General features: G+C 39.9%; 1 protein-coding gene across 9 annotated transcripts in view; it reads right to left on the bottom strand.

Annotated features, from left to right (window-relative positions):
- Positions 1–21,841, bottom strand: part of cask (calcium/calmodulin-dependent serine protein kinase (MAGUK family)) — a 172,079-nt gene extending 150,238 nt beyond the window's left edge. For 5 of the 9 annotated variants that reach the window (XM_012956939.3, XM_031895959.1, XM_031895960.1 and 2 more), the window contains exon 1: positions 21,319–21,841. In XM_012956939.3, coding sequence (XP_012812393.1) covers positions 21,319–21,377 — 59 coding nt within the window. In that variant the 5' untranslated portion in view covers positions 21,378–21,841. 9 annotated transcript variants of the gene reach the window in all.
- Between the last annotated feature and the right edge of the window lie 2,387 nt (positions 21,842–24,228).

The raw sequence follows: 24,228 nt of genomic DNA, 5'->3' as shown, positions 1-24,228 counted from the left end.
ATTTTGCATTTAGCCACTGGTTTTCACAGAGAAAAAGGCCCATTAAATTTAATGTATTTGGAGGGAGAAAAAAGTTGGGTGGAAGTCACAACAAACACACTTTGTGAATTTTTCATATTCCCTCTTCACTATATATGAGGTATGGTTTTATTTGGCATAAATTGCAAACTTTTTTTTGTCATTCAGGGAATTTTAAGCCATTAATTCTAAGATGCTAACTATAACATGCTTCCTTATATGAACATGTAACAAAAAGTACTTATACTGGTCTTCTGTTACACAAATTATATGACAAAATCTGAAAACAAAGTGTGCATCTATTTGAATTTCACAATTCAAATGTGAAGTGTAATGAGTTAATATTTATAAGGTAGTCTCCAAGAATTCTCTTTCACAAGTGACTAAACTGGTTTAGTGAACAGAAAGAGCTAATAACTGCAGGTTCTACGTGATCACATTTAAACTCACAGAGCAGAGAGTTAAATGAAAATTCCTATGCCTCTGGATCTACTAAAGACAAGGTAATAGTGTTACTTATGCTCGAACAATATTTGAACCACTAAGGCCAATCAAGAAAATGCAAAGCAGTTACTTAAAACTTGTTGCTATGTGGCCCTGTGAAAGGAGACGCCTCCCAAAGCAGGGAGAACAAAATATTGCTATGTTTTACATATTATGCTATTTTTTTTTTTTTTTTTTTAAGAATAGTTAGCTAAATATACCAAACCCCCCCCCCCCTTGTAATTTATACCAATGGAATCCACCTGTTTTGTGACACTGTTCCTTGTCTCTCCTGGCATACCATCCCAACTGCCTCTGGCAGCTCCCCCAACATTGCCACCACTATACCAACCACTGAAACCCTGTAGCTACTACAAACCCTAACAACATTTATAAAGATACAGAAGTCACCTCAGAGTGAATTTCTGCACATTGACAAGGCCCAGGGCCTAGGAGTAGTGGGCATGCTCCCCACTCAGTGTTGAGGGGAGGGAACATAGTGAAAATGTTATTGGTTCATTATGCTGCCTGTGCACTATCCTCTTTTTTTTAAAAATAACACCATCTGTTTACTGAAAACACTCCCAGGATCCATGTATACAGCCAACACTTACATTTTCAAAGTGAGTGAGAAGCTTGATTTCTAAAGGAAAGTACATATTTAAAAGTATGAGCAGACATTGGAAGTCTATGGAACCTGATCTTATAACACAGGGGCAGATTTATCAAAATGTAAGTTTAGAACGGTGAGCTTTTATGTATTAAGCTCTATTCATTCCCCTGGGATTTTTAGAAGGGTATTTAATGGGTTAAAGTTAGAACTCACCATTTTATAAATAAGCTTCTAAAAATCCCATAAGAATGAACAGAATGTGGGTGAGTTTTTATGTATACACTGATACTTGATAAATCTGCCCCACGACTATTCTGAGCTATCACGTCCACCAACCCTCTGCTCCTGCCAGTGGACTGCCCTCCTCCCAAGCTCCACTGTACTGAACACACAACGCCCCACCCCAAAACGGTACAAGTCCGCTATCTGGAAATCCATTATCCAAATAGTGGATACAAAATGTTTATTCCTATAGTTCACTTTTAGACAAAGAATCCTTTATTTTTTACCCTTTTTATAATCGGATTAGACAATACCTTATACAGTTAGTTTTACATATCCCTATTAAACATCTTCCCTTCACTTAAAGAGTTGTTTTGTGGCCCCACCACTATATAATGCATAATACATTTTCCTGATTTTACACCATTTTTTCCTGGTGCCTTGAAAAACATAAAATTGGGGGTTTTACTGTATTAGATATTAATTACGCTTGCATAAATACATGTTAATAAAAAAAGAAAATCGCTCATGTTTGAAATATTTTTAAAGCTTTAAAGCATGGTGCTCCATAATAAGTATATATCCCTTATCTGGAAAACCCTGCTCCCAATTATTTTAAAAAACAAACCCCTAACCTGTAATATATATTTATTTTACTACCAGATGTCAGAGTGAAGACAGCCTTTATAGCGAAACAATGTTTCAGTACATGTAAGCTTATGTAAAGTGGAAGCAACAGATGGGAAATGAAAGCTTCAAACATTTGCCAATATTTGTATTCAAATTACATACACACTGCTAAATGTCAAAGGTAATACAGACTTTATATGTCACAGAAACAAAACATCATGAACAAAAATATTATGGAACAAGACCCTATATGAGACAAGCCTATAACTTATTAAATGGGACATATTTTTCAGAAAAAAAAAAAAGCTGTCTTTTGTAAACTTACTTAAAACTTTGCTAGCACTAGTCAGCTGTTTTATTTCCAGCTGGCTGCACTCCCAGGTGTGCAGGATAACTGGTAGCATTCAGCACTTCAAACTATAGAATGCCAGCCAGTGCCCATATGTCGCTAGTATGGATGTCTCTACGCTGTAATACCCCATAAGGAAGGAATGGAGGCAGTCAGACACTCTTCGGAGGAGTATGATGCATATTGTGGTCCCCCTTTCTCATTCATTTTTGGTTTATTGTATCTAACTCTCACCTTAAATTATTTTCCTTTTGAATGTGAATATTTTTTTCTAGGTTTCAGGGACAGCAATGGGTGTGGCCATTGTACTAGGCTACGCCAATCTCTTCATGCACCAATTTGAAACTACATATATGATACCTAAACATAATAATAAGTTATTGTTTATCAAATGTTTTATAGATGATATGATGATTGTCTGGCATGGTACTATGGAGGAATTTTCGGCAATGGTGGCCTATTTGAATTCACTAACAACTCCTGTAAAATGTATGTATGCTGCACAATTTCTGGACGTTAGAATCTTCAGGTGTGGTTGTAAACTGGGGTACACACTGTATAGGAAACCTACCGCCAAAAATTATTTGGATTATCAAAGTTGTCATCTGTGTACTACTGAGAAGTCATTACCCATTTCACAGTTCTGCAGAGTATTAAGGAATAATACTGATTATGAATTCACTGAAATGAAGATAGTTGAAACATGGTCACGATTTAAAGAGAGGGGTTACCCTGACTGGGTGCTGGAAAGGGCTCTATCAACAGCACGAGTAAGGGTTAAAGGTATGGAGATAGTCTGTAAAAAAGGCAGGTATCATTTTCAGTACAGTATATCATGGTTCATCTAAGGCTATATGCAGTAGTGTCAAGAAAAAAATTGGAATATCATTACGGTGGATTAATATTTGGACTCGAGAACCCCTAATCCACCGATGATAGGTTTTAAACTTGGTACCAATTTACGTGACCTGTTGGTAAAAATGCCCCTTTAAAATGTTATCAGAAATACCCAGTGATAAGCCAGGCCGTTTCAGCTGTCCAAATTGCACATCATGCAGGTTTATGACACAAGGGGATAGTTTTTTACACCCTCCTACAAGAAAAAGATTTGTATCACATGTATCAGGTGATTTATTTAATTACATGCCCATGCCCTCTCTCGTATGTGGGAAAACCAGATTTAACCCTTAGGATTAGGAAGGATGGACACCGCTCAGCTAGAAGAACTGCATTCAGGCATGGAAAAACCTCCAAGCCAGTTGCTAAACATTTCCTTGAATTGGGCATAGGTTACCTTTTTTTAAATATATGGCTATTGACCATACTCCCACGCTTAAATGTGGAGATGACCGTGCTAAAATATTACTCCAGGGGGAGGTTTTCTGTATTTAAATTAATTAAATACATAAATTAAATACATTGTCACCATATGGTTTAAATGAACAGTGTTCATAGTCTCATGTTTTTCGAACCAGATATAAAAAGAATGCTCATATAAGGATGTATTTAGCAACACTGTAACATCTATTTGGCTACATTATGTTCTACCTCTCTCTTTTAAAATAACACACACTCTACACCTGTGGTGGCGGGCCTTCCCTCTGTTGGGTAAGTGGGTGGGTCTGCCGATGTCACAACCGAGGTGGATGTTGCACATTGATTGGTAAGTCAGTGTTTTAAACATGTATATATTTATTGCTTTTAACTGAAAACTGTGTCTTGAGAAAGGTCTGAGACGGGGACTGAAACGTCTGCCCGTTTTCTTCTTAATAATATTGATTAAAAGATTTTTGTTAGTAAAAATACCTGGTCTGCATCCGTATTTTGATTTAGAAATATAGAAGAACAGAAAACATCCTAGGGATAGAATGATGGCAATTTAACCGTCATTTGTATAGGGTACCTATTATATTGACACGAAAAAATTATATATCCACAGCACACAGTTTAAGGGCTAGTTCAAACATGGAAATTAGTTTAAAAATAAAATACAGATGTCCATCTGAAAAAAGCAGTACAGGTTCCCCCAATAACAAAAACTGCTCAAATCCTCTGGTCCAGGTGCAACCAACTCCTGACCCTGCACTCAGGTGAAAAAACTCACGGCCAGGAAGAACCCACTTGGTCCAAATGGTCCTGTTGACCCGGGGTGCTCCTGCCCGGAGTTTGTAGCCAGGGGACAAATCTCGTCACAAAACTTCACACATTGGCAGTGCACTTCAGGTCAGCATAAAAACAGAGACTCTGAGGAAGTGCACTGTCCCGAAACACGTAAGACCTCAAGCTGTATTTTTTAGATGTGCAAATAAAGGTTGCTTGATTTTTATATTAGCAGTTGCGGCTTTTTATGCTGACCTGGAGTGCACTGCCAATGTGTGAAGTTTTGTGACCTATTATATTGAGGCAACTAAAAGATGTAATACTGCACAGCTATGGGACACATTATCCAAAATGCTCAGGACGTGGGGTTTTCCGGATAAGGGGTCTTTCCATAATTTGGGTCTCCTACCTTAGGTTTACTAAAAAAAATTATTTGAACAGTAGTTAAACCCAATAGGATTGTTTTGCCTCCAATAAGGAATAACTATATCTTAGCTGAGATCAAGTACAAAGCACTGTTTTATTATTACAGAGAAAAGGGAAATCATTTTTAAAATTTAGAATTATTTGATTAGAATGGAGTCTATGGGAGATGCCCTTCCCGTAATTTCGGAACTTTCTGGATAATGGGTCTCCGGATAAGGGGTCTTATACCTGCACTTATATTGTCACTAAAACATAAACCAATATATGTATGGCTTGGTATTGTACCACAAAGCAATATGACAGGCAACTGCAAACATATCCTGGTGGGTTATCGCTAGTACATGCATCTTGCATAAGGGTCCATCACATCCTTCCATACATACTTTTGATCACGATCACCTTTTAAAAGCACCGTTTCAAAGCAGCATACTACCACTCCAGAAATCAGCATACTTTAGATATCAGAGAAAATCCTAATAGTTAAGATACATTTAAAATGGGTAAATATGCCTTTCTACCCCAGACTAACAAACTGCAAAGTTTTGCTTAGAGGGATTCTGTCATAGGAAAACATGTTTTTTTTACAAAAGGCATCTGCTAATAGCACTCCTCCAGCAAAAAAAAAAAAAAAAGAACAAAACAAAGCAAACAGACTTTTTTATATTTAGTTTAAATTTGAAGTGGAGCTAGCCATTTCCTTGCGTTTCCAGGTGCCCTAAGTCATGTAACTTGTGCGTGGTCTGAGGGGCCACTGAACTGGCCCCTTGGTAAAGAAGTTTGACGACCCCTGCTCTAAACCCTTCTCGGCAATGTGCACAAAACGAATTGTTTTTTGTGCACATTTCAAACATAGTGTGCTTAGGCCAGAATGGATAAAAAATTGTGTTTTCACACAAATTTGCTGTGTGCACTGGCCTCAAAATTTGTGCCCGTGCACAGTGCCCTAGGCAACCACCAACACCCCCAGACCCCCAGACCCCCACCGTGCACCATGTGCACACAGTGCGGCGGGGTTACCAGGACCACTACACAGTGCGGGGAAAGGGTCCAGAAAAGGTGGTAGGTAGGTGAAAGAAGAGGTACTTGCCTGGCGCCCCCCTCCCCCACCATTGCGCCCTAGGCAGGTGCCTCTCCTGCCTATCCCTATTTCTGGCCCTGCACACAAGCACACAGCTTAGAGGGAACATTGGCTCCTTGACACCTGCATTCCTAAAAATGCTCCCATATCCCCACCTAATGGTAGATTAGCACTCAATAGTAAAAATCCATGTCCGGCTCATGACTCAGTTTCATAGAGTAGGAGAAACAATAGGTTATCTTAAAGCAGTTCTATTGTGTAGCGCTGGCTCCTTCTGAAAGCTCAGACTCAGGCACAATACACTGAGATGGCACCTACACACCAATATTACAGCAAAAAATCATTTTTTTTGGTTCATGAATAAAATATTAAATGGTAGAATTTATTTGTAATCTACACCATAAAAATCATGACAGAATTCATTTAAGTTTACAGTTTTTATGAAATGTCTAAAGTCCCCTCAAACCTTGCACTACACAACAATCCCACATCAGGAGGTAAACATCTTAAATATGAATGCCACAGGCCTCTGAATGTCCAAAATGGAAGGGATTTCACATTAATGTGGCATGTAGTCTCCAAAATGTACCTTGCGATACAAATGTTATGGTTTATATATATACTGCCTGTATTATGTATAATAAAAGCAACAACCATATATTTTTGGATAGTTTACAATATGCCAAATCAAAAATTGGTAATATCTTAAAGAATATAAAGCCTTTTCTGAAAAGAATTTCTGAAAATTGCATTAAAGCTTAAAATCTTATGGCCTCCATATTCTTGCACAAAAAAACGAAGCAATAACAAATTCACTGCACAGTGACAGCAGTGGTCAAAATTTCACTTCCACTACTCTTGCTCTGTAATCAATGTCTTGCTCTGTAAGCAATAAACAGCAACTGCGAATGGGGGAGGACTGTTTACAGAATTGATGTGTGCGACTGCACTGAGAATGCTCAAAATCCCCCCCCCATAATTAAAGAAATAGTTTGTATATAAGTGAAAAAAATATTGTGTGTTAGAGTTGCAAATATTTTCAAGCTTTCTGCCAGCAGCCACTTCCCTTTCACCTGAGTGAGAAACTTGTTGTCAGTCATGCCGTGCACCATAATGGGTCATCCCCAAAAGAAAGAGATAACCATCTGAGAACATTAGAGACTCTTAGGGCTCTGGTACACGGGGAGACTTGTCGCGGGTGACTAATCTCCCTGTGTACCAGAGCGCTTAAAGGTATTGCTTCCCTTTCAAGTAAATGGATAATGCCTAGTCACAGGGTTAGGCTAATACAAGCATAAAGCTGGCCATACACGCACTGATAATATCGTACGAAACCTCGTTTCGTACGATATTTGGTGCATGTATGGCAAGTCGGCGAGTCGACCGGTATCGCAGGAGGCTGCTGATATCGGTCGACTCGTCGATCGGCCAGGTCAAAAAATTTTGATCGGGCACCATAGAAGGCGCCTGAGCAAAATCTGCCATCAGGGGTGAATCGACAGAAGGAGGTAGAAATCCTATTGTTTCTACCTCCTTATCTGCCGTTTCAGCCCTGAAGGTTAGTGGCGGGTCTGACTATCTTCGGTCGCACGAAAGATCGCAGATCGCCACGTGTGTGGCCACCTTAAGGGCTGAGTCTTGGCCCGCGTTTATTAGCCCTGTATGGCATAGGCCAAAAAGAAGCTGGCAGCAAGGAAGAGTGTTGTTTATTTATCCTTTATTTTTACTATACTGACACATTTATGCAGCCCGTATCAAAGATTGTTTTTCAATTTCCATGCAATCTAAATTCATATTGAGTACAATAGAGGAAATTCACCTGCTTGTATGCTTTTGGAGTGTCAGACAAAACCGTATTTCCCAGAGGAAACCCCATGCAGAAGAAAGTATGTGAACTCCCTGTAGATAGCATAAAGGTTGGAAACAAACCCAGGATCCCAGTGACAAGGCAGAAGTGAGAACTGCTGATGTGGTAGCAGGAATTACCACCTATTTTAAAACATGTATCCACCAAGCTCTTTCTAGAAAGCAAGAGGGATAAAGTCATGTATCATGATTTAATCACATAGAGCAGATGCACCACCAATTGAGTGGAGCAGTGGTGCACATATTTTTCATGCAGTGGTCCAATTATTCTTCATTACTGATGAGCAATTTTTTCGCTAGGCATGGATTTGCTACAAATTTCCTCACTTGGGGACAATAAATATCCTGCCCAAGGGCCCCCATTAGACAGCCCTGGTGTATAGTATTGAACCTAGTTCACATTTATGGACAAAGTATCATTTTGGGGTTAAGTTGCCATGTACTTTGTTTTAGACTTTAATTTCCATTTTCAAAAAACATTTTAAATATGACAGCAACATGTTTTCAGGTTACACAAATACAAAACATAATATATATTTACAAAAAACTGCAAATTACAGTAGCCCCTGTCAGTCAACTAAGTGTAAAGTTTGCAGCAGGTCTAGTTATCCCAAGTAAGAACTGGGTGTTTGTTTTTAAAGGGGTTGTTCACCTTCAAATGTTCAAATCTTATTAAACCATCACTTTTAAATCAGTCCTTCTTCTGTCTCTATAATCAGTTTTCTGAAGGGATAGGAGCGGCCTATTTTGTACCCAACACACTGAGAACATCCTATATGTTACATCAGTGCTGTCCAACTGGCGTTGTGTAGCCCCCCACCTGTCTGGCTGCTTTGATGGCTTACTCTTGTGTAAGCTTTAAATGGTATCAGTACTGTGATTAACTGCCCCCCCCTGCATAGTTCATACCTCAAATTCAGGCTGTAATCCCCCTGTATTGTTTAAAAATGTAATCCCCTGTGTTGTTCACACCTTTTAGTTTCTGCATTGTTCACCCCCTGCAGTGTTCACCCCTCAGGCTCAGGCTGTAATCACCCACATTGTTCCCCTGTTCACACCTCAGACAGACTGTAGGAGCAGTAGAAACCCATAAATATCCCTGCACACTACAAAAAGAACATATACTGAGGTGGTACTGCAATTAAAAAGTTTTTTAATATATAGTTATTGTGCAGACTGTAGGAGCAGTGCCAGCATTGTCACTGTATGCTGCAGGGTAGGGCAGGCAGAGTATGGCACACACAGGCAGGGTAGGGCAGGCAGAGTATGGCACACAGGCAGGGTAGGGTAGGGCAGGCAGAGTATGGCACACACAGGCCAAGTATGGCACAAATCAGCCAAGAATGGCACACACAGTCAAAATATGGCACACACAGGCAGGGTAGGGAAGGCAGAGTATGGCACACACAGGCCAAGTATGGCACAAACCAGCCAAGAATGGCACACACAGTCAAAATATGGCACACACAGTCAAAATATGGCACACACAGGCAGGGTAGGGAAGGCAGAGTATGGCACACATAGGCAGGGTAGGGAAGGCAGAGTATGGCACACACAGGCAGGGTAGGGAAGGCAGAGTATGGCACACACAGGCAGGGAAGGGAAGGCAGAGTATGGCACACACAGGCAGGGAAGGGAAGGCAGAGTATGGCACACACAGGCAGGGAAGGGAAGGCAGAGTATGGCACACACAGGCAGGGTAGGGAAGGCAGATTATGGCAGACACAGGCAGGGTAGGAAAGGCAGAGTATGGCACACACAGGCAGGGTAGGGCAGGCAGAGTATGGCACACACAGGCAGGGTAGGGCAGGCAGAGTATGGCACACACAGGCAGGGTAGGGCAGGCAGAGTATGGCACACACAGGCAGGGTAGGGAAGGCAGGGTATGGCAGGTTTTTGCTGTACTTCAACCATTAATATGGGTATAGTTATGTGATAACACGGGTGTGGTTTTAAGTGGGTGCGGTTTCAAAAAGGGGAGTGGTTAAAACTGGCTTCCATTATCGGCCCTCCACCACGTAGGTCAGAAAAATTTCGGCCCTCGGTATCACAGAAGTTGGACAGCACTGTGTTACATCATCTTGTCCAGGCTTTGCCCTTACTTTCTTCCTATTGGACCAATTCATCGGCTGCTTGTGCACTCTAACCAGTTGTATAAATTGACAGGTCATTGGTTAATTTCTCCCTTGCAATGGCATAGGCAACAGACTTATGTTAGATTTGCAGCACTTAGTCTGAAATTGCATCCAGACAGGAGAGACAGCCAATAGGAGTTAAGTCTGCTGCCAATACTATGTGTGACAGCACATAAGAAAAAAAAATAACTAGTGTTTATAGGGGGTCACCGACTCCCCCAAGCACAGGGTCTGTGCAGAAGTGAAGGCTCAGCAGAGGGATGATTCTGAGGTGAATATCTCTTTAGCTGCACACCATCCTTTAAAACTAGACATAAAAATGCACTGTGTACTGCAGTGGAACCGGAGCACACAAGTTACTTATTGACAACATTGGCAAACCACATATTTAATTATAGATGTTTAAATGCTCTAACAAATACATGGCAACATACAACTGACGCATGCCCCCTAAAATTATAGGTTCGTATGCTCACTGAACAACCCATAACAGAATGGGCAGTCCAAACTTACAGAACAAGAAGGGAATAGAAACCTGTGTCAGGAAAAAAAAAAAAATACCAAAATCAGAATGCAAAGGAACCAAGAAAGGCAACTTCAAAAGGCATGGATGCTTAATGGAACAGAAATGCTCTTTTTTTTTTAATATATATATTTTTTGCATCAGATCCTTCTTTTTTTTTTTTAAACCCTATGCCAGAATTTAGATGCCCTTAATTGCAGTAATGTAATAACAGTTTGCACTTTTGGATCATTTGATTGATTTGTTGAGTAAGATTAGACTAATTCTATCCAACTGACCGAATACAAGCCATATGTAACCCTGAATAGTATTGCTATGGCGTTAAGCCTTGTAAAATTTGGAACAGCTTTGTATTGGCTATTTGCCCTTTCTTATCAGTTCAATTAAACAAGTGTTATTTTCTAGATGTGCAGGTTCCAGAAACATTAACCCTTTCCCTGCCAAAAACGTAGGTACTACGTTTTAAAAAAGCAGTTATATGCCAACAAGTTTTTGGTACTAGTGAGATTCTCTCTGCACCGGCGGCAGCTGTGCCCCCAACCCCCTCGGCAACAAGCCAAGGGGGCTGGCAAGTCGGTCCAGCGATCGCATGGGTCTGCTGCTTGTCCTGTCTCTCCCCTGCTTCTTGCTCCCCCCACGCACTTCCTGTGCTGCGAGGACTGCAGACAGGACTGCCTGCGATCACGGAGACCTTCTGCTGGTAAGTGCTCTTTATTTGCCTAATACACACACTTACACACATTTACAGGCATTTCCACACAATTTAGCAGTTCCCCCCCCCCCCCCCCATTTTGCACACTCTAGCACACTTATATACACACTTACACACTGTCAAACTAATTTTAGATGTGTGCACGCACAAATTTTTTTTTTTTCCCCCTTTGTCTTTAGTTTTTTTCCCTTAAAGGAACAGTAACACCAAAAAATGAAAGTGTATAAAAGTAACTAAAATATCATGTGCTGCTGCCCTGCACTGATAAAAGTTGTGTGTTTACTTCAGAAAGTCTACTATAATTTATATAAATAAGCTGCTGTGTAGCCATGGAGGCAGCCATTCAAAGGAGAAAAGGTGCAGGCACATAGCAGATAACAGATAAAACACTATTGTATTCTCCAGAACTTATCTGTTATCTGCTATGTAACCTGTGCCTTTTTCCAGCTTGAATGGCTGCCCCCGTGGCTACACAGCAGCTTATTATATAAATTATAGCAGTGTTACTGCAGCAAACACACCAGTTGTACCAGTGCAGGGCAACAGTGCATTAGATTAGTATTACTTTAAAGCTCTTTAATTTTTTGGTGTTACTGTTCCTTTAAAATTTTATTTTGGCAGCGTGACTATTGGATCTATTATTCTAACCACTAATTACGCTGTTGTGTGACTTATTTTGTTGTTTCGTCGATTTACACAATTTTTGTGGTTTTATTGCATTTTTATCCCTGTATAAGTGTTCCTAATCTGTTTTTTAGCATAGCTTTGCCATGTGTAACTTTGGTGTAGAAAAATAACTTTACCTTTTTTGAATTCCTCAGAATGTGTACTTTCAAAAATTATATGGTTTCCTGGGGGTCTCTGTATAGTTAGGGGGGTTACGGCACATAATACACTGACAGGGGGCTCTGTGTCATAAAAACCACTAACTTTAGGAAAGCTTTGCAGATTGGTACTTTGATGTAGAAAGTCTTCTTTACCCATGTTGGATTTGTCAAAATGTGTACTTTCCAAAAAGATATGGCTTTTAGGGGTCACAACATAATACACGGTCATTGGGCTTTTTTTGCAGAAATTGAGTTGGCAGCTGAGAAAATTCCTATGCACAATTTACATTTGGGTGCCTCTGTACACCACATACTTTGGTAAATCTTTGCATATTGGGCATCAAACTGTTCAGTAGATCACTGGCATTCATATTTAGGGTGATGTGTCATTATATGTAAGAAATATTGAAAGATAAATATGGCAAATTGCAACAATTTTAGGCCTTTTTCAGAAAAGTCATAAAAACCATTAACTTTAGGAAAGCTTTCCAGATTGGTACTTTGGCGTAGAAAGTCTTCTTTACCCATGTTGGATTTGTCAAAATGTGTACTTTCCAAAAAGATATGGCTTTTAGGGGTCACCCTACATTTCTGCAGCTTCTACCCCTCATAAAACTGCCATGTGTTTATGAATTAGGTAAATGTAAGCCATGAAATTAGTGTGCACAAGGTATATTTTGGGGTCTCTAAGTGCCATGTGCTTTGATAAACCTATGTTCAGTGGACATGAAACTGTTCAGTAGACCTCTGGGTTCATATTTAGGGTGTTTTATCTTGTTACCTAAAGACTTGTAGAAAATAAGATGGTGCAATATGGAAGTTTTGAGGTGATTTTTGGAAATGTCATAAAAATCGTCAAATTTAGGAAAGCTTTGCAGCTTGGTATTTTGGAGTAAAAAGAAATGGGTACCCATTTTAGATTCAGGGGAATGTGTACTTTCCAAAAATGTATAGTTTCCTGTGGTGAGCATACTTTTTTGTAGCGTTATCCCACATAAAGCATGTAAATGTTTTGATTTTGCAGGAGCTGAAATGACAGAAATGACAGTATATATGGGGGTATGTTCACATTGGGGCCCCTACATGCCACATACTTAGGTGAACCTATACATATTGGGCATCAAACTGTTCAGTGGACCCCTGGTGTTCAAATTTAGGGTGTTTTATCTTGGTACCTAATGATACGTGGGAGATAAGACGCTGCAAACTGAAAGCTTTGACAGGATTTTTGGAAATGTTATCAAAATTGCCAAATTTAGGAAAGCTTTGCGGCTGGGTAATTTGGAGTAGAAAGACAAGAGTACCCGTTTTAGATTCAGGGGAATGTGTACTTTCCAAAATCTTGGTACCTAATGCTATGTAGGAAATAAGATGCTGCAAAGTGGAAGCTTTGAGAGGATTTTTGAAAATGTTTTCAAAATTGCCAACTTTAGGAAAGCTTTGCAGCTTGACACCTTGGAGTAAAAAGACATGGGTACCTATTTTGAATTCAGGGGAATGTGTACTTTCCACAAATATATCGCTTTCTGGGGTGAGCATACTTTTTGTAGCTTTATTCTACATAAAATGATGTAAATGTGTTGATTTTGCAGAAGCTGAAATGACAGAAATGACAGTACATATGGGGGTATGTTCACATTGGGGCCCCTACATGCCACATACTTAGGTGAACCTATACATATTGGGCATCAAACTGTTAAGTGGACCCCGGCGTTCATATTTAGGGTGTTTTATCTTGTTACTTTATGACCTGTAGGAGATAAGATACTATAGACTGGAAGCTTTGAAGCGATTTTTTAAAAAATTCACAAATTTTGATAAAAACCAATAACTTTAGGAAAGCATTGTGACTTGATAGTTTGGAGTAGACAGACAGTTCTACCTATTCTGGATTCCTCAGAATCTTTTTAAAAATTTATAATTTTCTGGGATAAACCTTCTGTTAGTGGAAATTTTGGCCTTGAAATCTTAAGTATGCAGCTTTCTGGAGCAGTGCTTTGGAAATTTGGTAGTGTACTGCTGGGAGTTTTTGACCTATACAAGTGAGAAATCTCCATAAAACTATATATACTTGGTATTGGCACATTCAGGAGACTTGGGACTTTCCAAATCAGTTGTATTTTCATGTATAAACTAATTTTTGTTTCTGGTGCATGTGTTAATATTATGGAAAATTAGATTTTTTTTCATTTTTTAGACATTTAGAAGCTTATATCTTGTTACAGAATTGGAATTACACAAAAATTCTACCATATTTTAAAAGCTTAGGTTGTCCTAAAAAAACGATATATTGTTTTCCTGGGTAAACTAAAAGTCCCCCCGAGGAAAGGCCCATAAAGTGAAACAGTGCAAAATGTTCAAAAACTGTCTGGCAGTAGAAGTTCCACTTTGTCCAAAACGGCTGGCAGTGAAAAGGTTAAGGCATTAAGAAAGTTTAATGCAGCAGGAAAGGACAGAAAAAGAGCAATGCACACAATATCTATTTGTATGGATAAACAAAAGGTCACCCAGTGTAAGGCCACTCAAGAGTCTCTATTTCAGTTGCTTACTTACTTACTTACAATTAATATACAAGTTGCTCAGGCTTTTTTTTTTCATAACTTTGTTACCTGGCTGCAAACTAAATGCTGATCTGGCAAACCAGTGACAGATTTCATCTGCTCTAACTGGCCAGTTCTAGCAGGAGTCAGCAAGTTGCAAAGCATTTCTGACAAACAGCATGGGCAAGTATTTTTGTAGTAGGATAAAAAAAAAATTAGGTTAGGGAAGCACAACAGTAAAAGCTATTAACTATAATACAGGTATGGGACCTGTTATCCAGAATGCTCGGGACCTGGGGTTTTCCGGGTAAGGGATCTTTCCGTAATTTGGATCTTCATAACTTAAGGCTGCTAAAAATAATTTAAATATTGAATAAACCCAATCGGCTTGTACTGCCTCCAATAAAGGATTAATTATATCTTAGTTGGGATCAAGTACACGGTACAGTTTTATTATCACAGGGAAAAAGGAAATAATTTTTAAAAATTAGAATTATTTGCTTATAATGGAGTCTATGGGTGATGGTCTTTCTGTAATTCGGAACTTTCTGGATAATGGGTTTCCGGATAAGGGATCCCATACCTGTAAATAACCTTGTGGCAAAAAATTAAGCATGTGCTAAATAAAATGTAGTGGTACACAGAATCAACAATTCCTCTTTTTAAGCAATGTAAAAACAATCTAAAATACAAGCGTGGCCTTACTTTATATATACACATATAATACAAAAGATTAATCAATATCCTGTAAATTATACACTTATGAATAGCATGTGGTGATCAGTCATCAGTTATAATCTGAGTTTAGTGATTTCTGTCACACGACTCACTAAAACTTGTGTGTTATAATAAATAATGGACGCCATGTTGTAAAATTCCATGACATTTATAAAAGCACTTGGACTTCAGACTTGTGCTTTTATATGGTCAGGGAACTCCGAGGTGAATTATAATATCCTTATATTTTACAATAGGGGGTATAGTATTCACTATATTTCATGTACCCAGTAAATTGGAAAAGATAATTAAAAGTTGAAGGCAAAAAAAGAAAGGGATGACCAACAACTACGAATACCCACATACAAAATAAAGTCCCCTAAATAAGCTATAAGCTTGTAACTGTTATTTAGTTTAAAGTGAATGCAGTCACTATGGGGCACATTCACTTACCCAGGCGGAGTGAGAAAAGTGCACTTTTGGATCCCAAGTTTTTTTCCCCAACAACGCACTGGGTTTTCTGAGAATAATGCGTCATTGCGCGCAACATAATCACTGAATCAGATGCACACTTGAACGTAGAAACAGCAAGTTTTTCAAAGGTAATTTTGGTCCTTTGTGCAAACATGATAACACCAGCACATCAGTTATCTACTCTACACACTTCCAGAAGTCACTAGGTCTGTACTGGAAGGCAGAAGAAGTGATTTTGTCTTATAACAGGCACATGCCCATCTCATAAGAGCAGAATTCTATCCCACTGGGCGTACTTTTAGGGCAGTGATCCCTAAACCAGGTAGTTATTTTTGAATTCCTGACTTGGTGGCAAGTTTTGGCTGAATAGAATCAAGATTTACTACCAAATAAAGCCTCCTGTAAGCTGATAGTGTGCATAGAGGCTACCTGATAACCAACCTTAGCCCATATTTGGCACCTCCATGAACTGTTATTATGCTTGTTTTGCTCTCCAAGTCTTATTACATTTGACTGTGGCTCATGAGTAAGAAAGGTTGGGGACCCCAGTTTTAGGGTAATTCCACAAGTGCTGCTTGCAGTATCTGGATTCAGATCCTGTGCAGTTTTTTGGCACCCCCAGTGATTTAACCTTTCACCTTTCTCCTATTTCTGAATTGCGTAGCATTGTAACCACTGGAACACAAACACAAATAATAACATTTAAAATTGTAAGCTCTTTCTAGGCAGAAAATGCTATCAGTGTGTTTTTGTAGGCAAATAAGTATTCATAACTGTACTTCTGCATGTTTCCTATTCAAAACAACAGTAGCCAAAGAGACCCCTTTCAGCTGGCTGAAATCTATTTATTTCCTGTTTATGAAATGTGTTGTGTGTGGCATCGGCCTTACAGAAGAATAAAGGTTAAATCAGTATCTTTAGTTTTGTCCCAGGCATCATCTTTGTTGACTCTGTAGAGCACATGGGCAATAGGAAAATTTCTGTACAGCGCATAAACCCACCCCAGAAGATTATTATGGTGTGGTACTCCTCAAAACAGTACCTGGATGGTTCATTTTTGAAGAGGGATGTACTAGCCTAGGGTGACAAGTAAGCAACTGGAATCACTGAGGGTGCCTAGCAACTTGGCATTCCCACAGTAATTTTATTTTCCTTGTCCTTTTATTATTTTTGCAATCAACAGAGAATATTCATAACATGCTTAACTAAATATAGTTTTTCATGGTCACTTTACCTTGCTTTATCACACAGCAGACACTGAAAAGCCAACAAATAAAAAATACAGCCAGCAAGTCTAATTTTGCTATTGATATTTGTTTATTTCCCGCTTAAGTGTAATATTACAGATGGGTAGTTTAATAACACCAGCAGGCAGTATTTAGTCACATGCTCCAGGAAAAAGTTTAACTAATGGAAGAGACAACCTTGATGCTGAATCAACAGAACAAATATCTACAGATTTGATGCATGCACTAAACATTGAATTAATGACCATCACATTAAAGGCCTGAGGCATTGCCATGAATTGTTTTGCATGCACCATTTTACTCTCTCTAAAGCTCTCCCAGAAAGAGGCAGGCATCATACATTTAGGCTAGCCTCACACAGAAGTCTTGATCAAATTACTAAGGACTGTTGAGGATTGTTTATTACTGTTAAGAATAAGATGTAATGTATGTATATATTTATAAGAATAATAATGTTTTTCTTTGCAATTACACAAATTTAGGGTTTAGTTCTCCTTTAGGCGAGGGGCACGGGTAACATACCAACTAGTAATTAACATATATTCAAGATGAAGTGAAAACAAGTGGTCTGTCTGCATTGACTAGGATTGAGCATCATGGCTGCTTTCTGAAACCTCATTACCCTCGGGTACTGCTGCAGATATCAAGAAGGAAACACAGCACCTAAAGCAGTCTGCTCATTTCATTTTTCTTCTGCCATAACTCCATAGTTTGTTAAGAGAAAAGAAAACATGTAGACACCTACAATATGTCACTCACTTGTTCTGAATACAGTTGCTTGCATTGCTTATAACCATGACATATTTTCTCTATTTTTACAAACTCACTGTATTTGCAGTGCATCTCATGATCCACTGGCTAAGCAATTCATCAGTGCTCTCTGGCCATCCATTCAAAATCAGACAATATCTGACTGTTCAGTCCACAGGTCAATTGGTAGGATTAGGTTACCTATGAAAGAACACCTTTAGATATCACTCCCCCGTTTTAAAATCTTTCCTAACAAACTACAGCTTTGACCATCACGCTACTCCTCCCACATAACTTTGAAGCAATTAAGTTTCTGAATATAAGAGAGAACAACTTGGTTTATGAGACTATTACAAGACTGTCTTTATTGTGCCCTTAAAAACTCTGCTCCCACACCATCTGGTCAAAAGTTACCCCTAGAATACAATCACGCAGTTTAGTCATACATTAGATTTTAAGTTTTTCACGTCAGCCCAACACCTAACCATTATATGATAGAAATATACTTCAGGGCCACAAAAGTCAACTGTTCTTTGACCTCAGGCTTCAGCTTACATCAGGCTCTGTGAATTATTTTATTGCTGCATTTATGACCAGAAGAATAGACTGTGCGTCACATAAAGTAACACAGAACAGGAGACATTAATAGGGTGCATACCAAACAACACAGACACCATCTGTTATATTCAGTTCAAGTTGACTTAACAGTTGTAAAAGGTCTTTTCAGAAGTGGCTATGAAGAGTGGCCACATTGTATGATCAATAAGATATACATAAAATTGTAAAAACATTAACACGAAAACTTTTTTTAAATCATTTTCATTTGCAATTTCTGGCAAGCAGTGCAGTTCTACTCTGCCCACAGATTACATATGACATTACTGATGGCAACAAAGCCTCAACAAAACGGTGTATAAAAAAAGTTAGGCTATTGTTAGTTGTGGCTTATAAGCTGGCCAAAACATATAACGTACAAGACAAATTATTTTTGTCATGTGTATGATGGGAGGAGGACCCCAGCCAATATCTCTGTAGCATATAGGACACTGGGTCCACTGATTGGACAAGTTTAAAAATTTTATGTCAATGCATCGTTCCAGCCAGTGCATGGTGAAGCATGGATCTCCTCCACTTCATGTAGTCTGAATCATTCACGTTATTGGTGCAAACAAATGGGACAATAGAAAGGTGGCCATACCATGTACCACCAGTACAGTATCCATGATTTGATCTACAGGCAAACTGGTCAATTACTGAAGGGTTAAAGGCCAGTACATGGCTAGGGTCCTGTATTCTTCATTATAAGTATGGCACACATGATCTAAAAAAAAGTTAGAAGGTTTGCTTTCAGGAGACAACTGAATAAATGTACTTTAATCTTGGCGTTTCCTGTTAACTACGAGATTGGATCTGCTATATTTCATGTTGCTTTCACAATATTCCCATGGCAATAATAAAAAAGTAGCCAGTCTGGCACTAAACAGAAAAATGTATCACTGAAAACTGCATATGCATCTATTTAAAAATACTATTTGCCATTTGCAACAAATGTTTTAACTGCTAAAGTAAATACTGCTGCTTTCACGTTTTAAGCCTTCTGAACCCTTCTGAATTTCTTAAAAAACAAACAAAAAACCCCCCAAAATTTGAAAAATATACTGGCCCCATCAAATTAATCTTTAGAATTGCCCATCACAGAGAGAGCTAGAGAAACATAAAAATTAAAACACTTATTTCTGGTGTGCTATTCATTGCAATCATCTATACAAACAGAATTTTCCACTATGTTTTTCTGGTTTCTATAAAAAGTACAGTTCACTTATAATTAATTTTATGCAATGGAAAAATATCACGTAAAGTACCATAGTTATAAAAAGTAAAATGTACCACTTTTGCAAATATTCACTGTACACTGGGTGACCTTGCTATAACATCATATTATGTGAATGACTGGATAAAAATGTAAAGTGGGCACAATGCAAACTGTAAGTGGTACCCAATACAAACATAAAACAGTGATAACTGCCTTGTAACTACTGAGAATGTATAGATAGCAAAAGTTGGAGGACATTTTTTCAATTAACAGGTACATATAAAATATGTGTCCCTTTTGCCATCACTCACTTAAAAGCAGATAAATTCATGCTGTTGAGAGATAATCATTCATAAAAGGCTATCATTCCGGGAAAAATGCTAACATTCCTAAAACTAAATGATACTACCATTCATTACCTGGAAGTAATACTGCACAGAATGTGAGATTTTGCCATATCTAAAAGAGCCCATTCCAATAAACAACAGTCATCTCCCAGTTTATTTTCACAAAGACCTCTGTACAGAACAGTTATATGCCCTCGGTCACAATAATAATAATGTGGCATAGATAACATAAAATCCCCCTAAGCACAATTTTCTCATTATTGGCATCACAGAATAGCAAAAGTATGCACTCCAAGTAGTATAATAGACTGCTCACCTCTTACAACCTGAGAACAGATAGCATTTAATGTCTACTTCTGAAACCAGCAGCAAGGCAGAGATAGAAATGTGCAGGAGACAACATAGGCCACGGCATCTTTCTAAAGATCATCACGCAGGAATAGCATGATTAGTGAATGACTGAACCTTTTGTAAATAACGGGCCATTCCCCATTCTGTAACAATATTGCAATCCATGTATACGATGAAGGAGTAAATGCTTGGAATACCATAATAAAATCCAAAAAGCGTGCCATGTGTAAACTCGAATAAAATGTAACTAAGCAGCTTACAGCTCCAGTTGAAGTGCTGCTCCCAACACCCCCAACAAGCTCCCAGAGGATGCTGGGAGTTACACTTCTACCGAGGCTGAACAGCCACATCTTTTTCTGTCATCTTTAGCCAACAGCTCTTCATTTGTTGTTAGAAGGCGGCCTCTTCCATACTACCGAATGGGTCATCTCCTCTGTGTGTCTCCAAACCTCACAACACACAAATCAAGTCCACTTGAAATGCTCAGTTGCCTCAAAAGATCTGACTGTACCTCAGCATTATCCAGTTTTTAGTCACAATTGATCTATGCATAAAAGTAGATAATTGTATGATTTCGCCACTCTTCCACTAGGATTAATTGGAGTGCTATTATATTCACATGCTTTGATTACAGTATATATGCAGCATGCTGCAACTAATGCTTTGTCTGAATTGGATCACGCCACAGTAATGTGTAGACAAGAGTCAACCAATTGTCATAGCGATGAAAGGGGCAGGCACTCACTCAAAAACAGATCAAAGTCTGTTAGAAAAGGGGGCAACTCCCAGCATCCCCCAGCTGTCAAGGGGATGCTGGGAGTTGCAAACCAGGATGAAGTATCCTGTTTGAAGCCATATGGCCGCATAAGTAGCTAATGCAAAATGATCCTGTGTTGAAATGGGCGGATGACATGCAATCCAGGTAGCCCGAGTCAGCAGCAGTGCTAGTCCCTGACGTTTAGAGACCCCCTGTGGCCTGACAGCTAAACACAGCGGGATTATTGGCTAGATCGGCTCTCACATCCCTGTATGCAATGCACACACCTATATGCCACAAACCACACAGATGCTCAGGGCAAAATAAAAGCGCAACTTACTTGCCAATCACCTCGCACAGCTCATACACATCCTCAAACAGCACGTCGTCGTCGGCCATGGTCCTGAGGAGGGGGTGGGGGGTTTAGGAACACCACAAAGGAAAATAATGATGTATTAACGAGGTCCGGCTGAGGTATAGAATCCTGACTGATCGGGAGGGGTGATCCCAAGCCCTTGCACCAACAGGAAAGGAAACAGGCGAGCTGACACCTTCACATCAATGGAGCCCCGGCGGGCGGGCAGCGCGGCCGCTCTACACGGCAGGGCCCCCTCTTAGCCAGCGCTCCGCCATCCCCCTGTCCCCCGGCGCCGAGATACAAACCGAGCGCTGACCGCGCCTCGAGATGTAGCCGGCTGCGAGCTGCGCGCTCCCGTCTCTCCCCCTGCTGCTGCTTTAAATCGCTGTGTCCGTGCTGGAGGGAACCGTGTCCCACATTTCAAAACTGACGCGGGATCGCGCGCCCTCTCTTCATCCCTCTGTCCGTGGGAGCCCAGGCCGTGCGCGTTCCCGTGGCGTCGGTTTTACAGCTGACGTCGGGTAACGCGCCCGCGTTCTCCCATATGCCAAGTTCTTGGAACGCACGCCCTCAAAACGTCAGCGGACGCGCGTACGTGTTCTAGACTGGCTGTGTAATATGACGCGCCCAGATAATGTTTCACAAATGGCAAAAATCACATACTGTCATTGAATGGGGTAAATAGCCAACGCTGTCAGGGGGCGACGCGCCAGTATAGTTATGCTCTGTTAGCTGTAGCCAAGGTTTTATAGCATTCTCATAGCTTTGTCTGGTTACTGGTAGCAATATAGGAAAAGTAATGTACCGTGCTAGCCAGTCAAAATGTAACAGGGTAACCCTTTATTGGCTAACTAAGATAACCATAGCAAGCTTTCAGAACATTTTAGTTTCTTTTTCAAGCTGATTACAATGGAGCTGTGGTGCTCTCTGATATAAATACAACATTCAGCTCATAGATCAATTAAAGAGAAAAAAGGAATATCTATCTGTGTGGATGGTGTTAACAAAGTCATATAAACGGGGCCTGCAAGGGACAAACAGATAAGGTACACGATAATGTGGGTCTAACTGGCTTAATATAAATTAGGGTAAGTAACTGAAGTGTGAAGTGAATTCCATGGGATTAACCGGTCCAGTGCCTCTATATACTAATAGTAAGCAATATCAATGAACGCAACAAGGAAGTTATAGTCAGAGATCAATAAACTGGCAATCAGTAGTAGGTAGTTTGAAATGTGGGGACTTTTACATCCATTGATTTGTGGGTGGAGTTTATTGGGTTGCTTTATTGCCTTCTGATGGATATAGGGGTTGTTTTTTGCACTAGTAATGTCACTACTTCACAAGGAGCAAACATGGAGTAAGTTTTTGCCCTATTTAGAACAAAATCTATTTGTACTTTTATTTATAATTACAACAATAGGGAAAAAAACTTTTTTTCATACTAACAACAAGCCTTCTTTATTGAACTTATGTTGAGCAAGGGGTATATTGCTTCTTTCGTTCTGGAATTCATGTGAAACTCTGCACCTTAGAGTCCTGCATCCAGTCGTACCCAGGAAATACCTGCAAAGGTGGTAAGGTTTTGGGTGGAATGTCCCCAATAACTTGACTGTACTGGTGGGCTGTGTGTACTCTGCCTGCCTACCAAGGTTGATTGACAGCGCCAGATTTGTGTTCCGTGCGCCCCTAGGCCGCCCCCCCACTTCCCTGAGTGCGCATGCGCAAACATGCGAAAACCCCGCCCCCGCGCGGCAGCGAGTGTGCATGCGCAAACAGTTCAACTCCCATACGGAGCAGTGGGGAAAGGTCCCCATTGCTCCGAATGGGGGCAAAATTTAAAAACTTCGTTGCGGCGGGGCGGCATGCCGCCCCTAAATTTCTGCCGCCCTATGCCTGGGCCTTTGTGGCCTCTCCACAAATCCGGGCCTGTTGATTGAGGCTTTCATTCCACTGCCTCCCCCAGTTAAAAGATCATTTTCCCCCCTAACTTGGATGATCCGCCTTCCCCAGTCAAAAGTAACATCACTTCTAGTTTTGTGGGTCCCCAGTCAGGTTAGATGTTAACAACTTCAGAGCTGTTAACCTGGCACAGTGGGTAGTTTTTTTTTTTTTTGCACAAACCGATGTTACCAGAAGTGACGTCACCATCCATCTGCTTAGAGGGATGTTATGTCACTGCACATGCGCACTTGCACTTCTAAAGCCTCCAAATGTCCCCCTGCACATGCACACACAGCAATAATCTCGCTAATAGATGCTTATTGTGCATGCATGCTGGGAAAATCATCACAGAGTCTCTAAAACCGGATTAATTAGGTGTAATGATGGGAGACTGGGGGCATAGGGTCAAAATTGGGTAGCTCTCAAAAAAATTGGGGGGATTGACAGCTCTGCAACTTTCAGGTAGGGTTAGGCATCAGGGATAGTAAAAGAGCAACAGGGTTCATTGGGTCCACTTTGGGCACAGCGCTAACTGAACCTGACCAGGACTCTTCATGTTTATCCTGGAAATTGTTTACCAGAGTGTTTTTGGTTGTAATATAAGGTTAGAGGGAAACCATCAACCCACTGAAAGTGACAGTGACATTGCCCTAAGGTTTCAAATAAAGTATAACTTTAGAAAGTGTCTCAGTTTTGCATAGCTACTTTGCCTATACCATTTTTAGCACAAGTTGTCTTACCAGTTTTTGCCGCCCCTCACAGACATTACTTGCTGTTACTTGATATTTTTAATTAATAAAAATCACTTTCTGTTGTTAATGCTAATATCCAGCAGTACCTCCAAATGTTTCCTCATCAAAAGTCCACTATGTGCAATCCCATTAAAGGTATGCGTTTCATGGCAAATGCATGTATCAAATAACCTTAGTCATTCTGCATTTGAATTTT

Source organism: Xenopus tropicalis, chromosome 2, assembly GCF_000004195.4.
Source record: "Xenopus tropicalis strain Nigerian chromosome 2, UCB_Xtro_10.0, whole genome shotgun sequence".
NCBI lineage: Eukaryota > Metazoa > Chordata > Amphibia > Anura > Pipidae > Xenopus > Xenopus tropicalis.
The sequence above is the reverse complement of the archived record's forward strand: the minus strand, read 5'-3'. Positions and strand labels throughout refer to the sequence as shown.